Below are 18,508 nucleotides of genomic sequence, written 5' to 3' on the forward strand. Positions count from 1 at the left end.
AGGATCATACCTGGCTGGCAACTCAAAGCACCAAAGAGCGCATGTGTGTCAGAAGTGCTTATCAAGCTGCACACTAGAGCAAATTAACCAAGCCTGGGGCCAACTAGGCTCCCCAGGGGCCAAACTCAACTTGATTATCTTAAAGATAAGTGCTGCTTTTGGGGAGAAAGAGATAAGCAAATGGCTTGTTTCTTCCACAGAAAGGAAATTTTAGTCCCTGTTCCTCAGCTCAAATAAACACAGATGTAAACAGATCCTGGTCTGGGTCTGGCGCTGAGACCCGGAGGGCAAGAGTAGCTGAGAGGCCCAGGGCTGGCGCTCTGTGAGATGTGCAGGGCGTAGCCCCTGAAAATACTTCACAAAGGGTGAGAAATGATGGGGACACCCTGGTGCCCCTGATTTGAGTCTTCTAAGAGCATTTAAGAGCAGGAAAGTTGTATTAACCAAAGATGAAGGTTTACTCCAGGCTTAGCACAGTTTCTGGCAATACCTATGGTTTAGTAAGTGAGCCACCAAGCATACTGGGGTGTGATCTTAAAAAGGTTAGGTAGAAATTCACAACATAAATAACAATCTGTAGAGGGAACGTATCTGTCTGGGTTACTCTAACATAGCACCTATCATTTTTTTTAGTACTGTGGACTGAACCCGGGAGCAGCACTGGTAAGCACTCCGCCACTGAGCTGCATCCCTAATCCTTTTACTTTTTGAGACAGGCTGGTCTTGAGCTTGCAAATCCTCCTGTCTCAGCCTCCTGAGTAGCTGGGATTTCAGGTGTGGGCCACTGTGCTCAGCCACTACCTGATTTTTAAAGAACAGCTTTGGTTTTGTTTTTTGGTGGTGCCAGGGAGGAAACCCAGGGCCTTGAGAGCCTGAAGCAGTCTGCATTGAGAAGCAAATATAGTTCTTATTTCTTGACTCTCTTAAATCTAAAATCACAATGGCCCACATCCTCTGGTGCCCAGATGACACGGTAGGAGCTGGAATTCCAAGCACACTTGAACTGCAATCCGAGTGTGTTCAAGGCTTCCTACTCCTCTACCTAGGGTCCAAAAAATGGCCTTTTATCTGAAACTCAAGCTCTTAACGCTAAGTTGGAAGTTGCGTTTTTAACTCAGAAAGCAATTTTACTCGTACATACAAACTGCAAGGGGGAAATTCTGCTGAGGTGCGTTTTCACCCCAGAACAGGGAGTTTCTAAAAAAACACTTGGCTCCATAAACCTGGCACTGAGCCTTCAAAACAAAAACCACAACAAAATATCAAGTGCTTGTACCGTAAGCTCATCAGCCATAACCTGCAGCCCCAGTGCTGACCGAGAGCCCCAGCCTGAGCCCAGGGAACTTCCAGGCCCCGGTTCCCTTCCTCCTGAACTGTAACTACAGCTACCAACAAAATGCAAAGCATGAGATTCGGGCAGCTCTGGCGAAAATGTCATGTCAACTGAATTTTCACCTAAATGAAAAATAATTTTTTCTGAAATTGTGAAAAGTCTGGTAGCATCATTTCCTATGGCAAAATAGCAGGAGGCACAATCAATCCACTTTCCTAAGCTGGCGGGGTGAGGGGTGGGGTGAGGGGCGGGGAGAGGAGGGGTGGGCGTTTCCAATGCCAAGGGCCTTGGTGACTCAAAGATGCACCGACTTGGTTAAAGTGTTCGGGTTCAGCCACAGAACTATTTTCCCAACTCATAACGTAATTTAAGATCTTAAAAGCTCAGCAATTGAAAAAATTAATATCGTGGTTAAGTGGTTGATAGTGAAATCAGGCTGGGGCTTTCGCAAAGGGCTTTCTGTAGCGCTGCCAACCAGGGCAGGAAAATAAAAAACAAGACCGTCAATTCATAACGAGCTCCACGTCAGTCATGCTAAGCCTCTGACATCTCCAGAAGGCCCAGCGGCTCCACCACAGGTACGAACAGCAGGTGTTCAAAGGAGCTGAAGTCACATCTGACACTCACTGCCACTCTTTTACCCAGTGTCCTGACTGTGAGGTGCTGAGTAATGACACCAAGGACCTGGGCGTGCAGGCCGGGCGTGCTCACAGGGGCAAAATCTGGAGCAGGGTTGGTGAAAGCCACCACTTAGGGTCCATCCCCTGCTGCTGGCGTTTCCAGTGCAGTGGACACCAAATAAAATTCAAAGGCAGGCACCCGCTGCACTGTCCGTGGTCAAGACTGGACTTTAGATTAACCGACATGCATTAAACTATGGATTAATATCCCACTCAGAACACAGACAGGATTTCTTTCTTTCTTCTTCTTTTTTTTTTAGAGAGAAAGAGAGAGAGAGAGAAAGAGAATTTTAATATTTATTTTTTAGTTTTCGGGGGACACAACATCTTTTTGCTTGTATGTGGTGCTGAGGATCGAACCTGGGCCGCACGCATGCCAGGCGAGCATGCTACCGCTTGAGCCACATCCCCAGCCCCAGACAGGATTTCTTGATGTCCAGAGACTGGAACGTGGGACTTTGAAGAAACGGGCGTTTATTTTCAACAGAGAACACACTCGGCCAAACAGGCGTGCACTCTGCCTGGCACGTGGGCTGTGGGCTCGGCGTCCATCTCTACTGCCAGGGAGATTCTGAGCAAACCACCATGGGCACAAAGGACCCTGAGAAAGACCATGACCCAAGGACACCCACCAGCTCTGTACACTTCCAAGAGACAGTCACAGCTGCTCAGGAGACACTGGCCATGCAGGTGACTCTGAAGCTCAATGTTCACTGGAGATAAAAATTCTGGAATGTTCGTTCAACTCAACGGTTGGTTTACTGAAATACCTTCCTTGACTCAGTGCTAGCCACAGGTCACCAGAGGAGGGAAGCAAGCAGTCAGCCCATGAAGGTGGCCTGATCAAGCCTCTGGCTCTCCCATGGGCTGGCTGTCTTGTCCCCATTCCCTGCCAGCCACCAGAACCTCCTGTCTGAAATCTGCACCTCCCGGGCTCTCGGGACACACAGGCCAGAGCCGGTCCCTCCAGTCCCCACCCAGCCCACTCTCTGTGGCAGTTCACTTCTTGATAGAGCCACCCCCTTCCCTCCAAGCCACGGGATGAAATCAAAGCTCCCAGAAATACAAACAGAGCTTATGCAGGACCAGAACCCAGCGTTTCCCCCATCTGCCCTCCCCTGGTGCACATCTATGGCAGACCTGGGCTGTCGCATGAATTCAAGACTCGGCCTTAAAAACAGCTGCTAGGACAGAAGGCCACCAGTCCCGCAGCGCACCGGGCAGAGCCGGCGGTGTGTGCTCATCTCTGGCTGTGCAGCCCGGAGCTAGGAACCTGCTCCCACCAAGCCCAGCGTGACCGTGAGGAAGTGCCAGTCGCCTGGCTCTGAAGTGGGCGACCGGCATCCTGGGAGCTCCTCCCTCCCGCCCACAGCTGCTCCGTGGGCACCAGACTGGGGCGCTGTGCTTCCATTCACTCCTTATTCACACCAGAAGGCTGTCCACCTGAGCTGCCCCAACACACAAGCATGTTTACTAGAAGCTGAGGACATGCCAGGAGCATGCCCATATCTGTGGGCAATGCCTGTCTCCAAGGACATCCCTGACCAACCTATGAGGGCTGACCCAGCACCTGGCACCACCGGAAGCCCTGGATGGGCAGCCTCCACCACGGAGGCCTGGTCTCCCAGCCCTCATGCCCACTCACAGGGCCAGGTGCCTTTCCTCAGGGCTACAATCAGCACTGAGAGGCAGGGCATGCACTACCACAGGGAACAGGAATGTCCCCTTCACCCCATGCCAGTCGTGACTCTGCCCCCAGGACACGCGGCAGCCCATAAGCCCTCTGATCGCCAGCCCTCTGCACGGCTGCCTCCACATGCCCCAAGAAAGCCCCTCTGTCACCATTCTGCCCCCCACCCCATGCACTCCACTAAGCACCGTCTCCAGCAGCACTAGGGGATGACTTCCGGCACTGAGACTGGACAGGGCAGGACTTGGCATGCTGCTGCCCCTGGTTTCTCTGCACTCCCCCCAATCCCTGGACACTGGCTCACATCTACAGCCTGACAACACTCAATTAAGAGGGTGTGATCTTATTTGGAAAAGTGAAAATAACCTCCAGACTAAGGACAATTGAAACTTGACCTGAACTTGCTTCAGTAAAGATGTGAGCCCCATATCCCCTCTACTGACACAGCAGACAGTGCCCCCCTGGAAGATATAGGTCATCATATACTCCACACGTTAGTTCACTTGAGGTGATTCCTGAGGCGCCACGTCCGTGAGAATCAGGAGTCAATACCTCCAGTGTGTGAATTGTTTCCAGCGAAAAATCAGATCCCGAGGGAGGAGGGAATGAGAATTTAAACTATAAGTGTGAAAATGTCTGACTCCAGAGGTAAGTGTGCCCTGTGGCACACTCACCTACAAAAATCTCACACCGGCAGCAGCCAACAAGTGCCACCACCTCTTCTCCTAAATTCACGGCGATTCTAATGTGACTGTGTCTTCCTCTCAGGGACAGTGAAAACTGAGATGTGGGTCAAAAGCAGAAACAGAATTCTCAAAAGCCAGGCTTCACTGTCCACATGAGCACGGGGAAAAGCTCATCACCCCAGACACAGGCCAGAATCTCTAATGGCCACATACAAAGAAGGACCCAATTCCACTTGGGTGAGCGGCCATCGATGACAACACGCTGCGAGGACAGTGCCATGAAAACCCTTCACAGATGGCAGCTGCCCACCCTCCTGTGCCCTGCACGAACGCCCACCCTGACTCCAGATACCGCTGTTCAGGTCACAAAGATGCTGCCACTGTGTTTGGACGGTTAATGGCTTCAACAGTTGTCCACAAAACACGCGTCTGTCCCAGTGAACTGATGGCTCCCAGGATCCCCTTAATGAGCACCCCCAGGACAGGTGACATCCCACCACCAGGAACACAGGTGAACACATGCACCTCAATGACAAGAAGAAATCTTCTGGGAACTAAATAAACACCTTGAAAGCGAGAAGGCGGCTTTGAGCAGGATCTGCGAGGTGTACAGAGCTGGCCGGCCAAGAGCAGCCGAGCCGCGGTGCCCCTGTACCAACCTGGCACAGCCCGAGTGACTACCTGCCTCCTGACCAGGCCAGCCCCAGGCCTGGGCTGCAAATCCCACATGTTAGATAAATGACAGTTCCAAGTCCCCCTGCAGGCGACTTCTGTCACCAAAGGGAAAGAGCAGAAGAACCACCTTGGGCTCAGACATGAATGGAGATGTGCAGACCTTGGGCTCCATCCATTCAGGAGCCGCCTCCCTCCTGCTTCGCCCTGGGGCTGGACCTCCAGGCAGACACACGGCTGGCCAGCTCTGTGGCCTCTAGGGAAAGTGGATGGGCCAACCCTTCTTAGACACAGACAGGCCTGGAGTCGCGAGCCCCCTCCCCACCTGCCCCCGACAGTCCTCAGACCGCTAGGACAGTCGCCAACACCCTCCCATTTCAGGGAGGACTGGGTCCCCGGCTGGTCGAGGGACTTGCCCTGGGGTACTAACAGCACAAGGACTGAGACCAGTCTGGCCACCTGCTAGAACCTTCCACCCAAAAACTTCCTGTCACACCACAGGCAGAAGAGAGCACAAAGGTAACCTGGTTCAAGAACTGCACCTCGCTGCCTTCGCAGAGAACACCATCCTAGGAGATGGATGCACACCCCAACTTCCACGCGGAAACAGGGTTACACCCAACCCACCGTCCTTTTGCCAGACGTGGAACACCTATGAATACTTAAATACAGCATGAATTACGTGATTACGCAACAATCACATAATAACTACAGAATCAATAAATAACATTGGCTCCAGATTGTGGTTCCAACCTATTTTATGCACCTATGTCAATTTTATTGAAATGTTTCCAGAATAGACACTGGGGACTTCATGGGTGACATATCATTTGGTTCTCTTTAAAGAGACACCCTGCACCCCGTGATGTGCCGACCTCTTTCTGAAGTCGGTGACTAGTTTAGCTGAATCTACGCTCAAGTCTAATGAAAACTAAGGTCTAAATGCTCAATGTATCAGATAGTTGTACCCAGAATTCATTTTCAGACTTCTTTTTGTTTTCAAAAAACAGACAAATCAACAGGAAAAGAAACCTCCTTTTACTGCTTTTTTGCAGTGCTGAGGATTGAACCCAGGGTCTCGTGCACGGTAGGTGAGCACCTGGGTTTCCCCTCCAGACCAAGAAACCTACTGTGGTCCTCTCTCTTCCCGAGGCTCACCCCCACTACACACCTTCACACACCCAAGCTCCTGAGGAAAACAGGTCGCTTCCTTCTTCAAAAAAGTCCCAGATTACTCACTAAGTCTTTTACAAGTTGCTTACATTCAAATGTTTGCAGAATGGAAGGAGTCATGCTCCTGTCCCGGAATATGACACATTTGGGGAGAGAAAAACAAAGCCCCAGAGCAACTGAGAAGTTGAGAATCATCACACTAAACCTGCTTCGATTGACACTTTCTCTCTCCTGAATCGAGAGAGTGTCCCTTTTACTGCTTCGAAACCTCAGCTTCAAACCCATTTCCACTACTAAGAAAAGGCAGCAAAGTCCGGATGGACCAAGCGTCAAGTGCCGTGCAGGGGCAGGGAACCAGTGCCAACTGCCACAGGCCCAGGCCAAGGCAGGGTTCCAAGACTGGACGCAGCCTCGACCCAGCTCCCAGCTCCAGGCTGTTTCCTTGCTATGAATATAGTAAAATCCCCGCTCCCGAGCCTGCAGGCACGTGCTATCCACTGGCAGGTTGCCACAGTCTGGCTGGGCACAAAATCACGAGCCACTCAAGCAGGAACAAACTTTATTTTTGAAACTGCCGCCAATGCCCCGTATGCTCCCGGGAAGATTGCCGACCAACCCACGCGGAGTTCTCCGGGACCCCAACAGGAAGTCCCTCCTCCGGAATTCCCTCCTACCGCACTTCCCCAACCAATGGGAACTCAGGCCAAGGTGGACTGCAGGAGTCCAATATCCATATGAATGCATATCTTAACATAATCATATCATCTCAATGGCTTGCTGGCCTCACCTTTCAACCAAAAATGCCATGCATCATATACTTGGCTGTGGCTCTTAGCAGCAGGTGGCATCTCTGAGTTCAGGTATGTGGGCCAGGCTCCTCGGGAGGCCAGCCACACCCCAGCTCCTGCCTCCTGACTGGGGCAGGGGCAGGAAGTGAGGCAGAAGCTCCGGGCCAGCAGCTCTTTCTCAGGACTTCCCTCCTATCCTGTCTCAGCAAACCAGACTCTACTCAGGAGCCACAGAGATCTGGCCCAGGGGACAGAGCCCAGAATGCCCCCCGCCCCCCCGCCCCGGGCACAAGGACACCTACTCATTCGGGCACAAGGACACCTACTCATTCGAAGGGAAGCCTTACACAGGGTAGGCCTGCCACCAGGTGGGTCCTGTTGACACTGACTGTGGCACATGGAAGAAAACAGTGACCAAGGAGAATCCGCTCGCTCATAAGTACTGCCAAAGGTCAAGTGAATGGTGACTAATGCTGTTGTTTTCTCACCAAAGGAATTTAACTATCCTGGGGAAAAGAGGGGACCTGTTTTAGAATTCTTATTCTGTCTAGGCACTGGACATAACCAACGAACAACCCAAGGCTCTTGATTTTGGACCAAAAAAAAAAAAAAAAACCAAAACAGAACTTTGGACGGCAGGGGAAGCAGTTCTCTCTGCCTCTCCACACGTGTGCATTTCTGAACTCCAGCTACTCTGCCACCTCTAATGGGCGGTCTCCAGCGGGGTCCCACTGACCGAACCCACGCAGAGCTGGGCAGCAGGCGTCTACTGGTGTCTCGTCACGCTCCACAGACTTGCCAACGAAGCCGAGGTTCTTCTCAGGTGATGTTTGGGTTCACCCACAGGTTAGGGGTGGGTTCAGACCTCCCACCCTCACCAGCCCCTTCCTAGAAGAGACTTCCCTTTCCCTGAGAGCAGAGGAGATGGATATGATAGCATTTCCAGATGAATTCACTTCCCTGTGAGTTCTCCATGCTCCTGACTTGACAGCCCCCCCAGAGAACAGGAGAGAGCCCTACAGAATAGCCAGGTCTGTGACCTCGCTAAGCCTGGGAAAGCTCTCCAAGGACGCTGAAGACAGACTATAGTGCTGTCCACCAGCCCTTACGATAGGCGCCAAGGCCCTCGGCCCTTGCGTGAGGGGCGAGGAAAGAGGAGCCCAGACAGAATGACAGCCCCGCCAAGGGCCTGGGGAGGAGGGCAGACAGCCCCCTGGTCAGCCAGGACCCCACTGAGAATCCAGGGAGAGCGTGGATCCCACCTGATGGGGTCGATCTGCTTTGCTAAAATAAAAAGGTAGACCCACAAAGAGTGAATGAGGGGAGCAGCTCTAGGGACAGGCCAAAGGCCTGATGTCACCTGCACGGAATCCTCACCAATACAAAGAAGGCAACGAGGACTGAGCATGCCCAGTGACGGGTGGGCAGCAGGCAAGCCAGGAACAGAGATCCAGGCCACAATGTCACCCATGGTTCACCCTGACTGTGTGCAGTCACCACGAGCCTGCAAGTGCCAGGCGCACAGGGACTCTGCTACCACCATACCAGGCTGCCCTCAACCACCGCGTCACCTTTCAAACTTAATGAGACGCCAGGAACATTTCCCTTGTGCCATTATTCTTCTCTATACCATGAAAAGCACCAGACTGTCAGAAGGAGGAATCAGCCTCCCACCCGTCCGGTTAGGACCCTTGGTCTTCTGCGTGTCTAAGCAGTGCTGAAGACCCCTGCACACCTTTCTATTAGCATTTCTTCCTTCCTTCCTTCATTTCTGGTACTGGGGATGGATCCCAGGTGTGCTTAACCACTGAGCTCTACCCCAGCTCTTCAAATGTTTTACTCTGAGACAGGGTCTTGCTAAGTTGCTGAGGCTGGCCTCAAACTTGTGATCCTCCTGCCTCAGCCTCCCAAATCACTGGGATTAAAGGCATGTGCCATTGCACTGGGGACAGTCGGCATTTTTTGAAAGAGAGTCTGAGGGTGTGTGGAAGGCAGAGCCCCCAGGGTGGGCAGAGTTTTGGAGGACGCTGGCCTGTGCCAACAGTGATGGGACTTCCGGAGAGAAGTTAAAGCAGTCTGAGGGTCTCAGCAAAGACCCTGGCTACTGACCAAGAACCACTGACCACAACAGGACAGTGACCAGGCCAGACAAGTCATTGCCCAGGAAGGCCAGGAGGCCCAGGCTGGCCCAACAAGAGGAATGAAGATGACTTAATTCTGGCATGGTAGGTGGTGACAGGATAGCAGGTGACCAGAAGCCCTGTGCCAGCACAGGCAGGATGACCACAGGCTGGGGTGGGGAAGGCCAGGCACTGGGCAAGGGCTGCAACCCTCCAGCTTCACAGTGGGTCAGGTGGCAAGGCATGGCTCTGCCCAGCCCACCAACAACCGTGGAAGACAAGGGTCCCAAGCCCACGGCCTCCCCCAGAGCCCAGGGCCTCCACTCCCCTGCAGAACTATGGGTTCTCTTAAGCGCAATCCCCCTAAGGACCCGTAAAACCAGACTCGGAGGGAGGTTTGAAAGCAGCAGAGCATGCCCAGAGGACTCACCCCAGTGTCCCACACAGCAGGTGACAACAAACACTGGTGATTATTGCTTTCTCCTGTTAAACGTCTCTCATGCCTACAGGGAGTGGAAACGAGGGGCGAAAGAGGCGACTTCTAAGGCCCTCAAGCCCCTGCAATACCTCTACGTTCTGCATGTCTGTGTCCCCCAAATCCAGAGGGTGAAGCCCAGCCTGAGGTGATGACACTAGAAGGTGGGCCTTCAGTGTGACGAGTGCCCTGACAGGAGACTCCAGAGACCCTCACCCTTTCCTTTCCATGTGGGGACACAGCCTGAAGGCTCCATTAGTGACCCAGGAAGAGGACCCGCACCAGAGCTCAAATCTACCCTCATCTAGGACTCCTGGCCTCCAGAACCGGGAGGAGTGCATTTGGTGGTTTATAAGCCACCCAGTCTGGAGTCGTCCACGGGGCCCTGAGTGGACCTGGCAAATGCAGCCATGAGCACTTAAAACCTACTGCCAAAGAGCTGGAGGAGCACCCCGGCCCCCAGGTCTCCCTCTGACCAGGCAAAGGCCTCCAGGTCGCACGTGAGGAGGTACAGGAAATCCACAGTGGGAAGGAGGCTGCGGGATGGCTGGACGGCCTGGGCCTCCTCACCTTCCACTCAGCCCCCACAGGCACAGAGGGAAACGCTCCCAGAAAAGCCTGTCACCCTCACCGAGGCCAGGGACCCCACCCAGCCCCTGCTGGGCAGGAGCAGCAAGGCAATCCTACTGCCCTGCCGGAGTAGCTGGTATGATAGTGTGGCCAGCTGTCCTCCATCCCCAGCCAGTGGACGCTGCAGTTCCCCTGCCAGGGTGGCAGCAGTGAGGGCAGACAAGCCAGCCTTCCACCCCCTCACCCCCGCCAAGTGTCAAGGAGCAAAGGGTAGCTGAGGTCAAGTCTGGCCTGCAGGAATGAGGAAGAGCGAGGCGGCCCCGCACCCGCTTTCCTCTCTGGCAGTCAGCAGAGGCTGGGGGAGCCCAGCTCACCACACCCACCTGGACATGAGGAAGCAATGCAAGTCAGCCCCGCTTCTGCCAGGAAAGCAGCCACAAAGCCAAGGAGGCTTTTGAACTTCCCCCTGACTTGGCAGAAGCAGGCAGAAACCTCAGAATTGAAATAGACAATTAAACATAATTCCAAAAACTCACTGGCCATTCTCACTAGTAGAATGGAAATGACTCTAGAATCCATGAACAGCAGGGCGAATCAATAGAATTTACTCAATCTGAACAGAGCAAAAACAGATTGAAAAGATATGAACACACAGTCCAGGGATCTGTGGGATCAATAAAAGTACTAACATCGCTATCAGAGTTCCAAGACAAAGGCAGGGAACAGAGAAATATTCAAAGATATAACAGCTGAAAACTTCCCAGTCGTGGCATAGAACCAAACACTGCAGATTGAAGAAGCTGAGCAACCCCCAGAGAGGTTACAATCTAAGGATGGCAAGGATAATAAAGCATTGGAAAGAAAAAAGACAAACCTTGAAAGCAGCCAGGCAGAAATGGCCCATAACTTATGGGAGGCCACCCGTTGGAAGGACAGCAGATCTCCAGGTAACACCAGAGACCAAACACCAAACAGCAGCGAAGGCACAGACAGCAAGCTCTGGTGGTGCTGAAAGGAGAGGCAGAGAGTCTACCACTGCAACTGGGGACCTCAACATTGCGGTGCCACCACTCCCAACAGTCGGCAGAACCACTGCACAGGAACGAAGGACTGGGGAACCCAAGACATCAACCAGTGAGACCCGATGACACGGATCATGAGCCCACCTGGCAGATCCGAGGTTTCAAGCACCCAGGGAGCACCCCCCAGGCAAACCACCCCCTCAGCTGAGAAACAAACCTCAACCGGTTGGTTTGAGAGACTGAAGTCGCGCAGCTCAAGTTCTCTGACCAGGATGGACTCAAATAAAACAGTAACAGAAAGATAACAGGACCTTCTCCACACACTTGGCAAGGAAGCAACACACTTCCAAGAGCCCGCAAAAGGGACATCTCACAGGAAGCAAAAACACAGCTCAGTGAAAGTGAAAACTCAATACACCAAACAAAACAGGCGGGACGTGGCTCAAGCACAAGTGAAGGAAATTTCCAGAAAAATGATCCCATCAGAACTGGAGGTCTCAAACACCACCCCAAGTCCCTGACGAGAAACCAGAAAAAAAAAAAAAAAAAGATGGAAATAAGCAAAGAACCTGAAAATAGGAAAAGAGAAAAATCAATAGAACTAAAAGCTGATTGGAAAAAAAAAAATTAAGAAAGCGATAGACCTCTGAGATTGATAGAGATAAAAAGACACAAGTTATCTATACCATCAAAGAGACAAGATCCTGAATCCATTTAAAAGGGTAACAAGGGATACTACAAATACCAACAATTTAGAAGAAATGCGCCTATTCCTAAAAACCCACATACTACCAAAACTCAAACCAAGTTGAAACAACCTGAACAACACTACAAACACGGAGAAATGAAATCTGTCACCTAAAAGTGCCCCCAAAGAAACCTCCCAGCCTAGATGATTCCATTAGATTCTACAAAACATTTAAAGAATTAATACTAACTAATCTCTCCAGGAAAACAGAAGAGAAGGGAACACTTTCCAAACTCACTGTTAAGGTTGACATGTCAAAACCCAGACAGACTTCGAACAACAAACCTCAAGAATCAAGGCACAAATATTTAACCCCACCCAAGTAGGATTTATCCCAGACACCACCAATCATTGTAATGCACCATTTCAATATGTTAAACATAAATAAAATCATACGGTCATATTAAATACTACAGAATATTTTATAAAATCTAACACACACTCCATTCACGATAAAAACTCTTTTTAACAATCTAGGAATAAAGGTAAAACTTCTTCATCTTTTAAGAATTCCCCCAAGAGTGGGAACAAGGGAAGCATGCTCATTCTTACCACTCCTATTCAACATAAGAAGTGGAAGTTCTAGCCAATGCAATAGAGCAAGAAAAAGAAAAATGTGCAAAGTGGGGGAAAAAACACAAACAAATCCCAAAACTGTCCCTATTTTCAGATTTTATGACTATATGCATAGATCAAGAAATCAACAAAGAAGCTTCTAGAATTAATGAGTTCAAACAAGGCTATAAAGGACAAAAATTACTCTCATTATAATATATTAAAGGTGAACATGTGGAAACTAAAATTAATATAACTGCTCCCAAGTAAATGAAATATTTAGGTATACATCTAAATAAATACAAGTTCTGTATACTGAAAACCGAAGGACGATAATGGAGGAAATCTAAGAAGACCTAAAGTTGGTCTACTGTACTTGGAGAGACATACCTACCCAAGGATTGTAAGACTCCATGACAATTCTCCCTTACTCACCATATGATCCAGCAATCCCACCTCTGGGTACATATCCAGAAGAATTCAGAGCAGGATCCTGGTAAGATTTAGCATACCCATATTCAAGGGGGTACACTCCACAATAGCCAAGAGGCAGAAGTAACCCTAGTGTCTACTGGTGGATGAACCAACAGATAAACAAAATGTGGTGTGGTTTTGCACTGGAAATGTAGTACAGCCTTAAAAAGGAGGGACATACGTCACAGTGCAGATGTCATTATGCTAAGTGCATTAAGTCAGTCACAGAAGGCTGAACACTTTGATTCCACCTACAAAAGTAGTCCAAATTACACATGGAAGGCTGAATGGATCTGCCCATGGCTGGCGGTGGGGGAAACAGGGATTTGTTTCATGGTAGAGTTTCAGTTTTAAAAGATGGAAAAGTACTGGAGACGGGCTGTATGGTGACATGAACGCTCTTAACACTACTGAACTGCACACTTCAAAACAGTTAAGATGGTAAATATTTTATGTTAGTTTTTTACTACCATAAAATTATATTTTATTTAACCTATGAATTCAAAATATTAATAGGTAGCCCACATGAAAATAATTGGCATTTTATATTCTTTTTTATGTAGCAAGTCTTCAAAATCCAGTGTGCAGTGATACCAACAGCACAGCCTGATTCTGACCAGTCCTAGGTCAAGAGCTCAACACACAGGCAGCTCCCCTCCTGGGCAGTGCTGAGCTAGATTGCACCTGTCACCCTACGGGGCCAACTTTAGAGTTGGATCCTGGGAATTAACCATACACAGAGGGTGGGGAAGGGCATGTCCTTATCTTGCTACCTATATTTTTAAAAAATTCTCACTTGTCCTCAGTTAAAAACTCTATGGTAAGGCAGAGCGAGGTCAGGAGAGCGCACGGGCAAGGGCCTGGGTCCACTCCTTAGCACGGCAAAACCAAAACAAAGCAAAACTCCAAGGAAAGAGTAACAGGCTGAGCTCGGGTCCCTTTGAAAAAATCCTGGAATTCTCCTGTCAGGCTCTCACTTGGATCTGCAGGACATCATGCCTCCCACAGGAAGCTCTCAATCTAGAAGAGGGGTCAGATGATTTCCAGCTGCAAGAGGTAATGGGTAACACCCCACAGTATGCTGAGGGGTACAGAGGGTTCAGAAGACCATTAACTTCCACCTGAGAATTCTGACATACTAGAAACAAGTATAAAGTTTAAGACACTTTCTAACACAACATGGCGAAGCTATTGATAGCCAGACCACTCTAAAAGGTACGGGGGTGAACCCACAGGCATGGGTGACTTTTATGCAAACTATCAGTTACCCACTAAGAGAACATCTGTCAAGCTAATCCTCCCAGTGTACACATGAAGGCAAAAACTGAGCGAGAGTGTACAAACCATGTCTCCTCATGATAAAAATGTTCTTCCAACACGTCTTCAGAAAAATGGAGGAAAACATGAAGATGTTTTAGGAGGCACATCTAACTTCTATGAATCCCCCAGTAATCCTTCACTTTGTCATCAGATCAAAGATACAAGTTCAAAACTTCAAGACATAGACAGAAAACTACTTTGTGGCTGGAGGAGCCCTGGCTAAGCCGAACTTCTCTGCAATCTCACATTTGTTCCAGGGGCTCAAACCTATCATCAAGACCATTTTGTGAAAAACAGATATTTCAATAAAATTATCAAAAGGGTCACATCAATGGAGATGATGGAGCAAGGAATATTAAACATGGCCAGAAATATAAGAGAACCACATAACAGCACAGTGTTAAGTGGCCTTCATTCACGGAGCTGAGACTCTGAGGATGGCCAGAAGAAAGAGGCAGTTAGAGACTATAAAAATTATCAATTTAATCTGTCAGTTTCATAAACTGACATCTGGCTAAGTCCTCTCCTCACACTAACTTATCCTCTCCCACAAATCTCCTAAAACTTAATGCTGAAAACTTACCTTGGCACATTAACTTTAAACAAATTCCTTACAACTTACCATTTACTCTGCCGCACTAAATTCTAAGCTCTCACACCAATCTACTAGAATGTAGTTCATAGTACAAAATAAAACCCTGGGATCCATTTCTTTACTTCACAGATAAAGCCACTAACTCTGCTTAATAATCTGGATTGTGATCTTTAACACTCAGTATTTGTCATCTGAAATAACAGTGCTTACATTATAATTAGCTTGCTAACAGTATTTGTCACCCCTGCCCCCCCCCCACCAGCAAAAGCATGCAATTCATGTCTGTCTTCACATTTAAAAAAAATACACTCACTCATCCAGCTAACACTCTTCCTAGTTAATGAGGCAGGAGAAACTACTGCCATGCCTTAGCCACACCTGCAGACTCCGCTACAAAGGCCTGCAGTGTGAAACCATAACAGCTTCCAGAGGGTCCTTAAAATAAACAGGTTTTCAAACATCAAGGCTGCAAAGCCCTGGCAACTCCGTTAGAATGTTGTAGGTTCACATATGCACTGGAATATTTTGCAGGTAACAAGAGTTCCAAGTACCAGGAACTTCCTGAACTCAGGAGCAGAAGCACTGGCAGTGACTAAAGCAATAGCAACAATGAAACTTCCAGCTCCTTACATAATATAGTAACTGTGCCCCAGCATTTGGCAGATGTGCAGACAGCATACACAGGCTAGTGGAATTTTGTCATTTGTGCCAGGTGTGCCCTACTCCTAACAAGTGTCACTCCTCTGAGGTTCTTCCCATCTCTGTTACATGGGGACAGACCTGCCCAGAGCTGCAACATATTTATATTTACAAATACAAGGTGTGTCATTGTAGTCGAGAGTTTGATCCCATGACTTTTACTTAGCCTTTGGCATTGCAGGTACAACCTAATCTTGGTAGAATCTATATTAGATTTCCTAATCCATAACATTACCAATTCCTTTGTCTTATTTATGCAGAGCAAGCCAACGTGAACAAATGTCAAATCTAATTTTGGTGAATGATGATCAAGACAGGAACTTTTTCCGTTAGTGAAGAACAGCCAGTTGAACCAACCTAGACTCCTCCCTTCACCAGGGTGACTGGACATTCTCAGGCATAAACCAGAGGCTCCAGAGTCAAATCGAGCCTGCAGATGTTTCAAAATGGCTTATGCAATGTTTTAAAGAATGTGAGTTGTCAACGTTTAAATGTCAGAATATGAGGCTCAAAATCTGCATTCCAGGACTATGTTGCAAAACTAGAATACCTGCTACTCTGAGACCACATGCCCTCAGGGCAACAATCAGGATGGGACTAGCACAAGTGGCAAGTGCTGTCCAACTTGCCACAGTTGCCCTCACTGATAGGACTCTCTGGGTGTTTATGTTTGCCACTCCTAGTTCACACACTAACAGTGCTCTGAATCCCTGACATAAAGTCTGATTCCCCAGCTCATTAGTACTATGTCCAAACTCTGAGTCACCAATCCAAGGGGAAATTTGCCCATAAAACAAACCACCTTCATGGTTCTATGTCAGCACTGCTATACAAACTAGTTCAATTTCCCCACATGTCATTTTTGAAAATGTTTGACTTGCAAATCTTTCTTTACTTTCAGTTATGTTATTAAGCTGTTTGAAAAGGGACACCAGGCAGAATTCTTTCAGGCAGAATGTCATTAACAGGTAAAACCCAGTGGTTCAAATACCATGCCAGGGTTATGTGCTTTAGCAGAAATTCAAGCTTTACAGCCCTGAAGGCTCATGCCTGGACTTCACTCATGCCACAGACTTCATGAATTAAAAAAAAAAAAAAAAAAAAACCCACGCTGGCTTGATATTTGACTTTATACATCCTCTGTGCCATGAAAATACAGATTAAACCAGTTGAAGGGCCCTAAAAGGGGACTTTCAATGATACACACAGCTTTGAAACAGATATTCCAACAACCACACACCACTGCCCCTTACCCGGGCATTGCTTACCCATTGCACTCAGATAATGGTTGAAGGCCTGGCAAGGAGGACTTGGGGTTTGTGTTGATTTGTCACAACTCATGGGTGCTGGGCTCCTGTCTGTGTCAAAAGAGAAATACCCACTGGAGGATCGAGACAGCAGGGAAGATCTTCTCACAAAGATGAAAAGCGGGGATCTGGTAGCAAAAGGGCCAGGGCTGGCCGGTGGGGCCAGCGGGCCCTGTGGGCTGCCGTGGGGGCAGCGGTCCCCTTCGCCTTCGGGATTACCTTGAGGCTCTGTCTGAAGGGAGGTAGGGGCCCCCCGCCTGAGCTGGGGAGGCCTCTCTGCAGGCTGCAATTGTCCACCTTCTCTGTCACACTCAGAACTTACATCGGAAGGTTGCTTTGCCATTTGGTCTTTTTTTCTGCAAGAAAGAGAAAAACTAAGATGATCTTCAGCAAGATAATGATTATAATAAATAAATAATAAAATAATCTTGCTTACACCTATTCATCAAAAATGTTTGAGTCTCCAATACTTTAAAACTAAATTGTTTACTTTTCTGAAAGTCTCCCCATCCCCCCAAATGCACCTAACATAACAAAGGTGTGCAGATCTTTCTCTCAGGGGCGTGACTAAACTTCATACCACCAAACTAAACAGTTGTTACTACAATGTCAACTACTGGTGGAGCTGGTGCTCTTACACACATTATACACACACAAGTTTCAAGAGAAGCGGCTCCTTTGAAGCCTACTCGCATGTGCTTCTTGCTCTGGACAGACTTGCATCAAGTCGGAAGCTCCCAGCGGGCTCTGACTTCCCGGGACCCGACTCGGTGCTGGAGCACAGGAGCGGGCGCAGATGCAGTGATTACAGGCGGCTGGCCGCGTTCCCTGCTCCGGCCCCATTGTTTGCCGAAAATGCTGAGGGCAGCAAGTCTGGGGAAGGTTTGGCAGCGGCCGTCAGTCGTAGTAAGTGCGTCACAATAGAGTTTGTAACTCAGAGCGCGGATCGGCCGGGCTCTGTTGCTCTCCGCCTCGGTCCCTCTAGCTCCTGGCCCCGTGTGCCACACCAAACCGGACAGAACTCCTCTTGGGTGCAGCCGTATTGTTAAGTGCACCTTCCCAAATGGGGGGCTCCCCAGGGCCGTCCCAGGCACCCCCAGCGAAGTCCACAATTTCAACTAACTCCGGACGCTCGGCGACTCTGGGCGCGCGGATCCCTCCACCCCGAGACCCTCCCCTCCGAAGGCAAGCACACCGAACTCACGTCCGCCCCTTCCCTTCTGTGCGTAGCGTCCCGGCCCGCGCCCCGCGGCGGCCGACCCGCGCCCTGCGCCGACCCGGCGCCCCCAGACCGTCACCACCGAGGCACCGCAGGACACAAAGCCCCGCGCTCGGGTTCGGAGCCCCCCAGGCCGCACAGAGCCCACGCTTGCCCGCCCGCCCGCCGCCTCGCTCCGCCAGGCAGCCCAGGGCTTCGCGCGCCGCGCCTCTGGCCCGCGCTGCCCCGGCCGCCGCAGCCGGGAACATCCTCCGCCTCCGCCCGCTCCTCCCCTCGCGCACTGCGCCCGCCGCGGCTTGCACCGCCGGCCTCCCCGCGCCGCTGGCGCCGGTGCCCGCGCTCCCCATTGGCCCGCGCACGGTCGCTCCGCGCCGCAGCCAAT

General features: G+C 49.9%; 1 protein-coding gene across 5 annotated transcripts in view; it reads right to left on the minus strand.

Moving 5' to 3' along the window:
* Positions 1-18,508, minus strand: part of Bcl2l11 (BCL2 like 11) — a 35,565-nt gene that overhangs the window by 15,517 nt on the left and 1,540 nt on the right. The window contains exons 2-3 of one of the 5 annotated variants that reach the window (XM_071601829.1): positions 17,127-17,263; positions 16,869-16,958 (exon numbers count right to left, since the gene is read on the minus strand). In XM_071601829.1, coding sequence (XP_071457930.1) covers positions 16,869-16,958; positions 17,127-17,250 — 214 coding nt within the window. In that variant the 5' untranslated portion in view covers positions 17,251-17,263. Of the gene's footprint in view, positions 1-16,868; positions 17,264-17,560; positions 17,846-18,111; positions 18,254-18,508 lie in introns of those variants that run through there. The other 4 variants (XM_071601827.1, XM_071601828.1, XM_027952099.3 and 1 more) reach the window with 4 other exon arrangements.

This window comes from Marmota flaviventris, chromosome 14 (genome assembly GCF_047511675.1).
Source record: "Marmota flaviventris isolate mMarFla1 chromosome 14, mMarFla1.hap1, whole genome shotgun sequence".
Taxonomy (NCBI): Eukaryota; Metazoa; Chordata; class Mammalia; order Rodentia; family Sciuridae; genus Marmota; species Marmota flaviventris.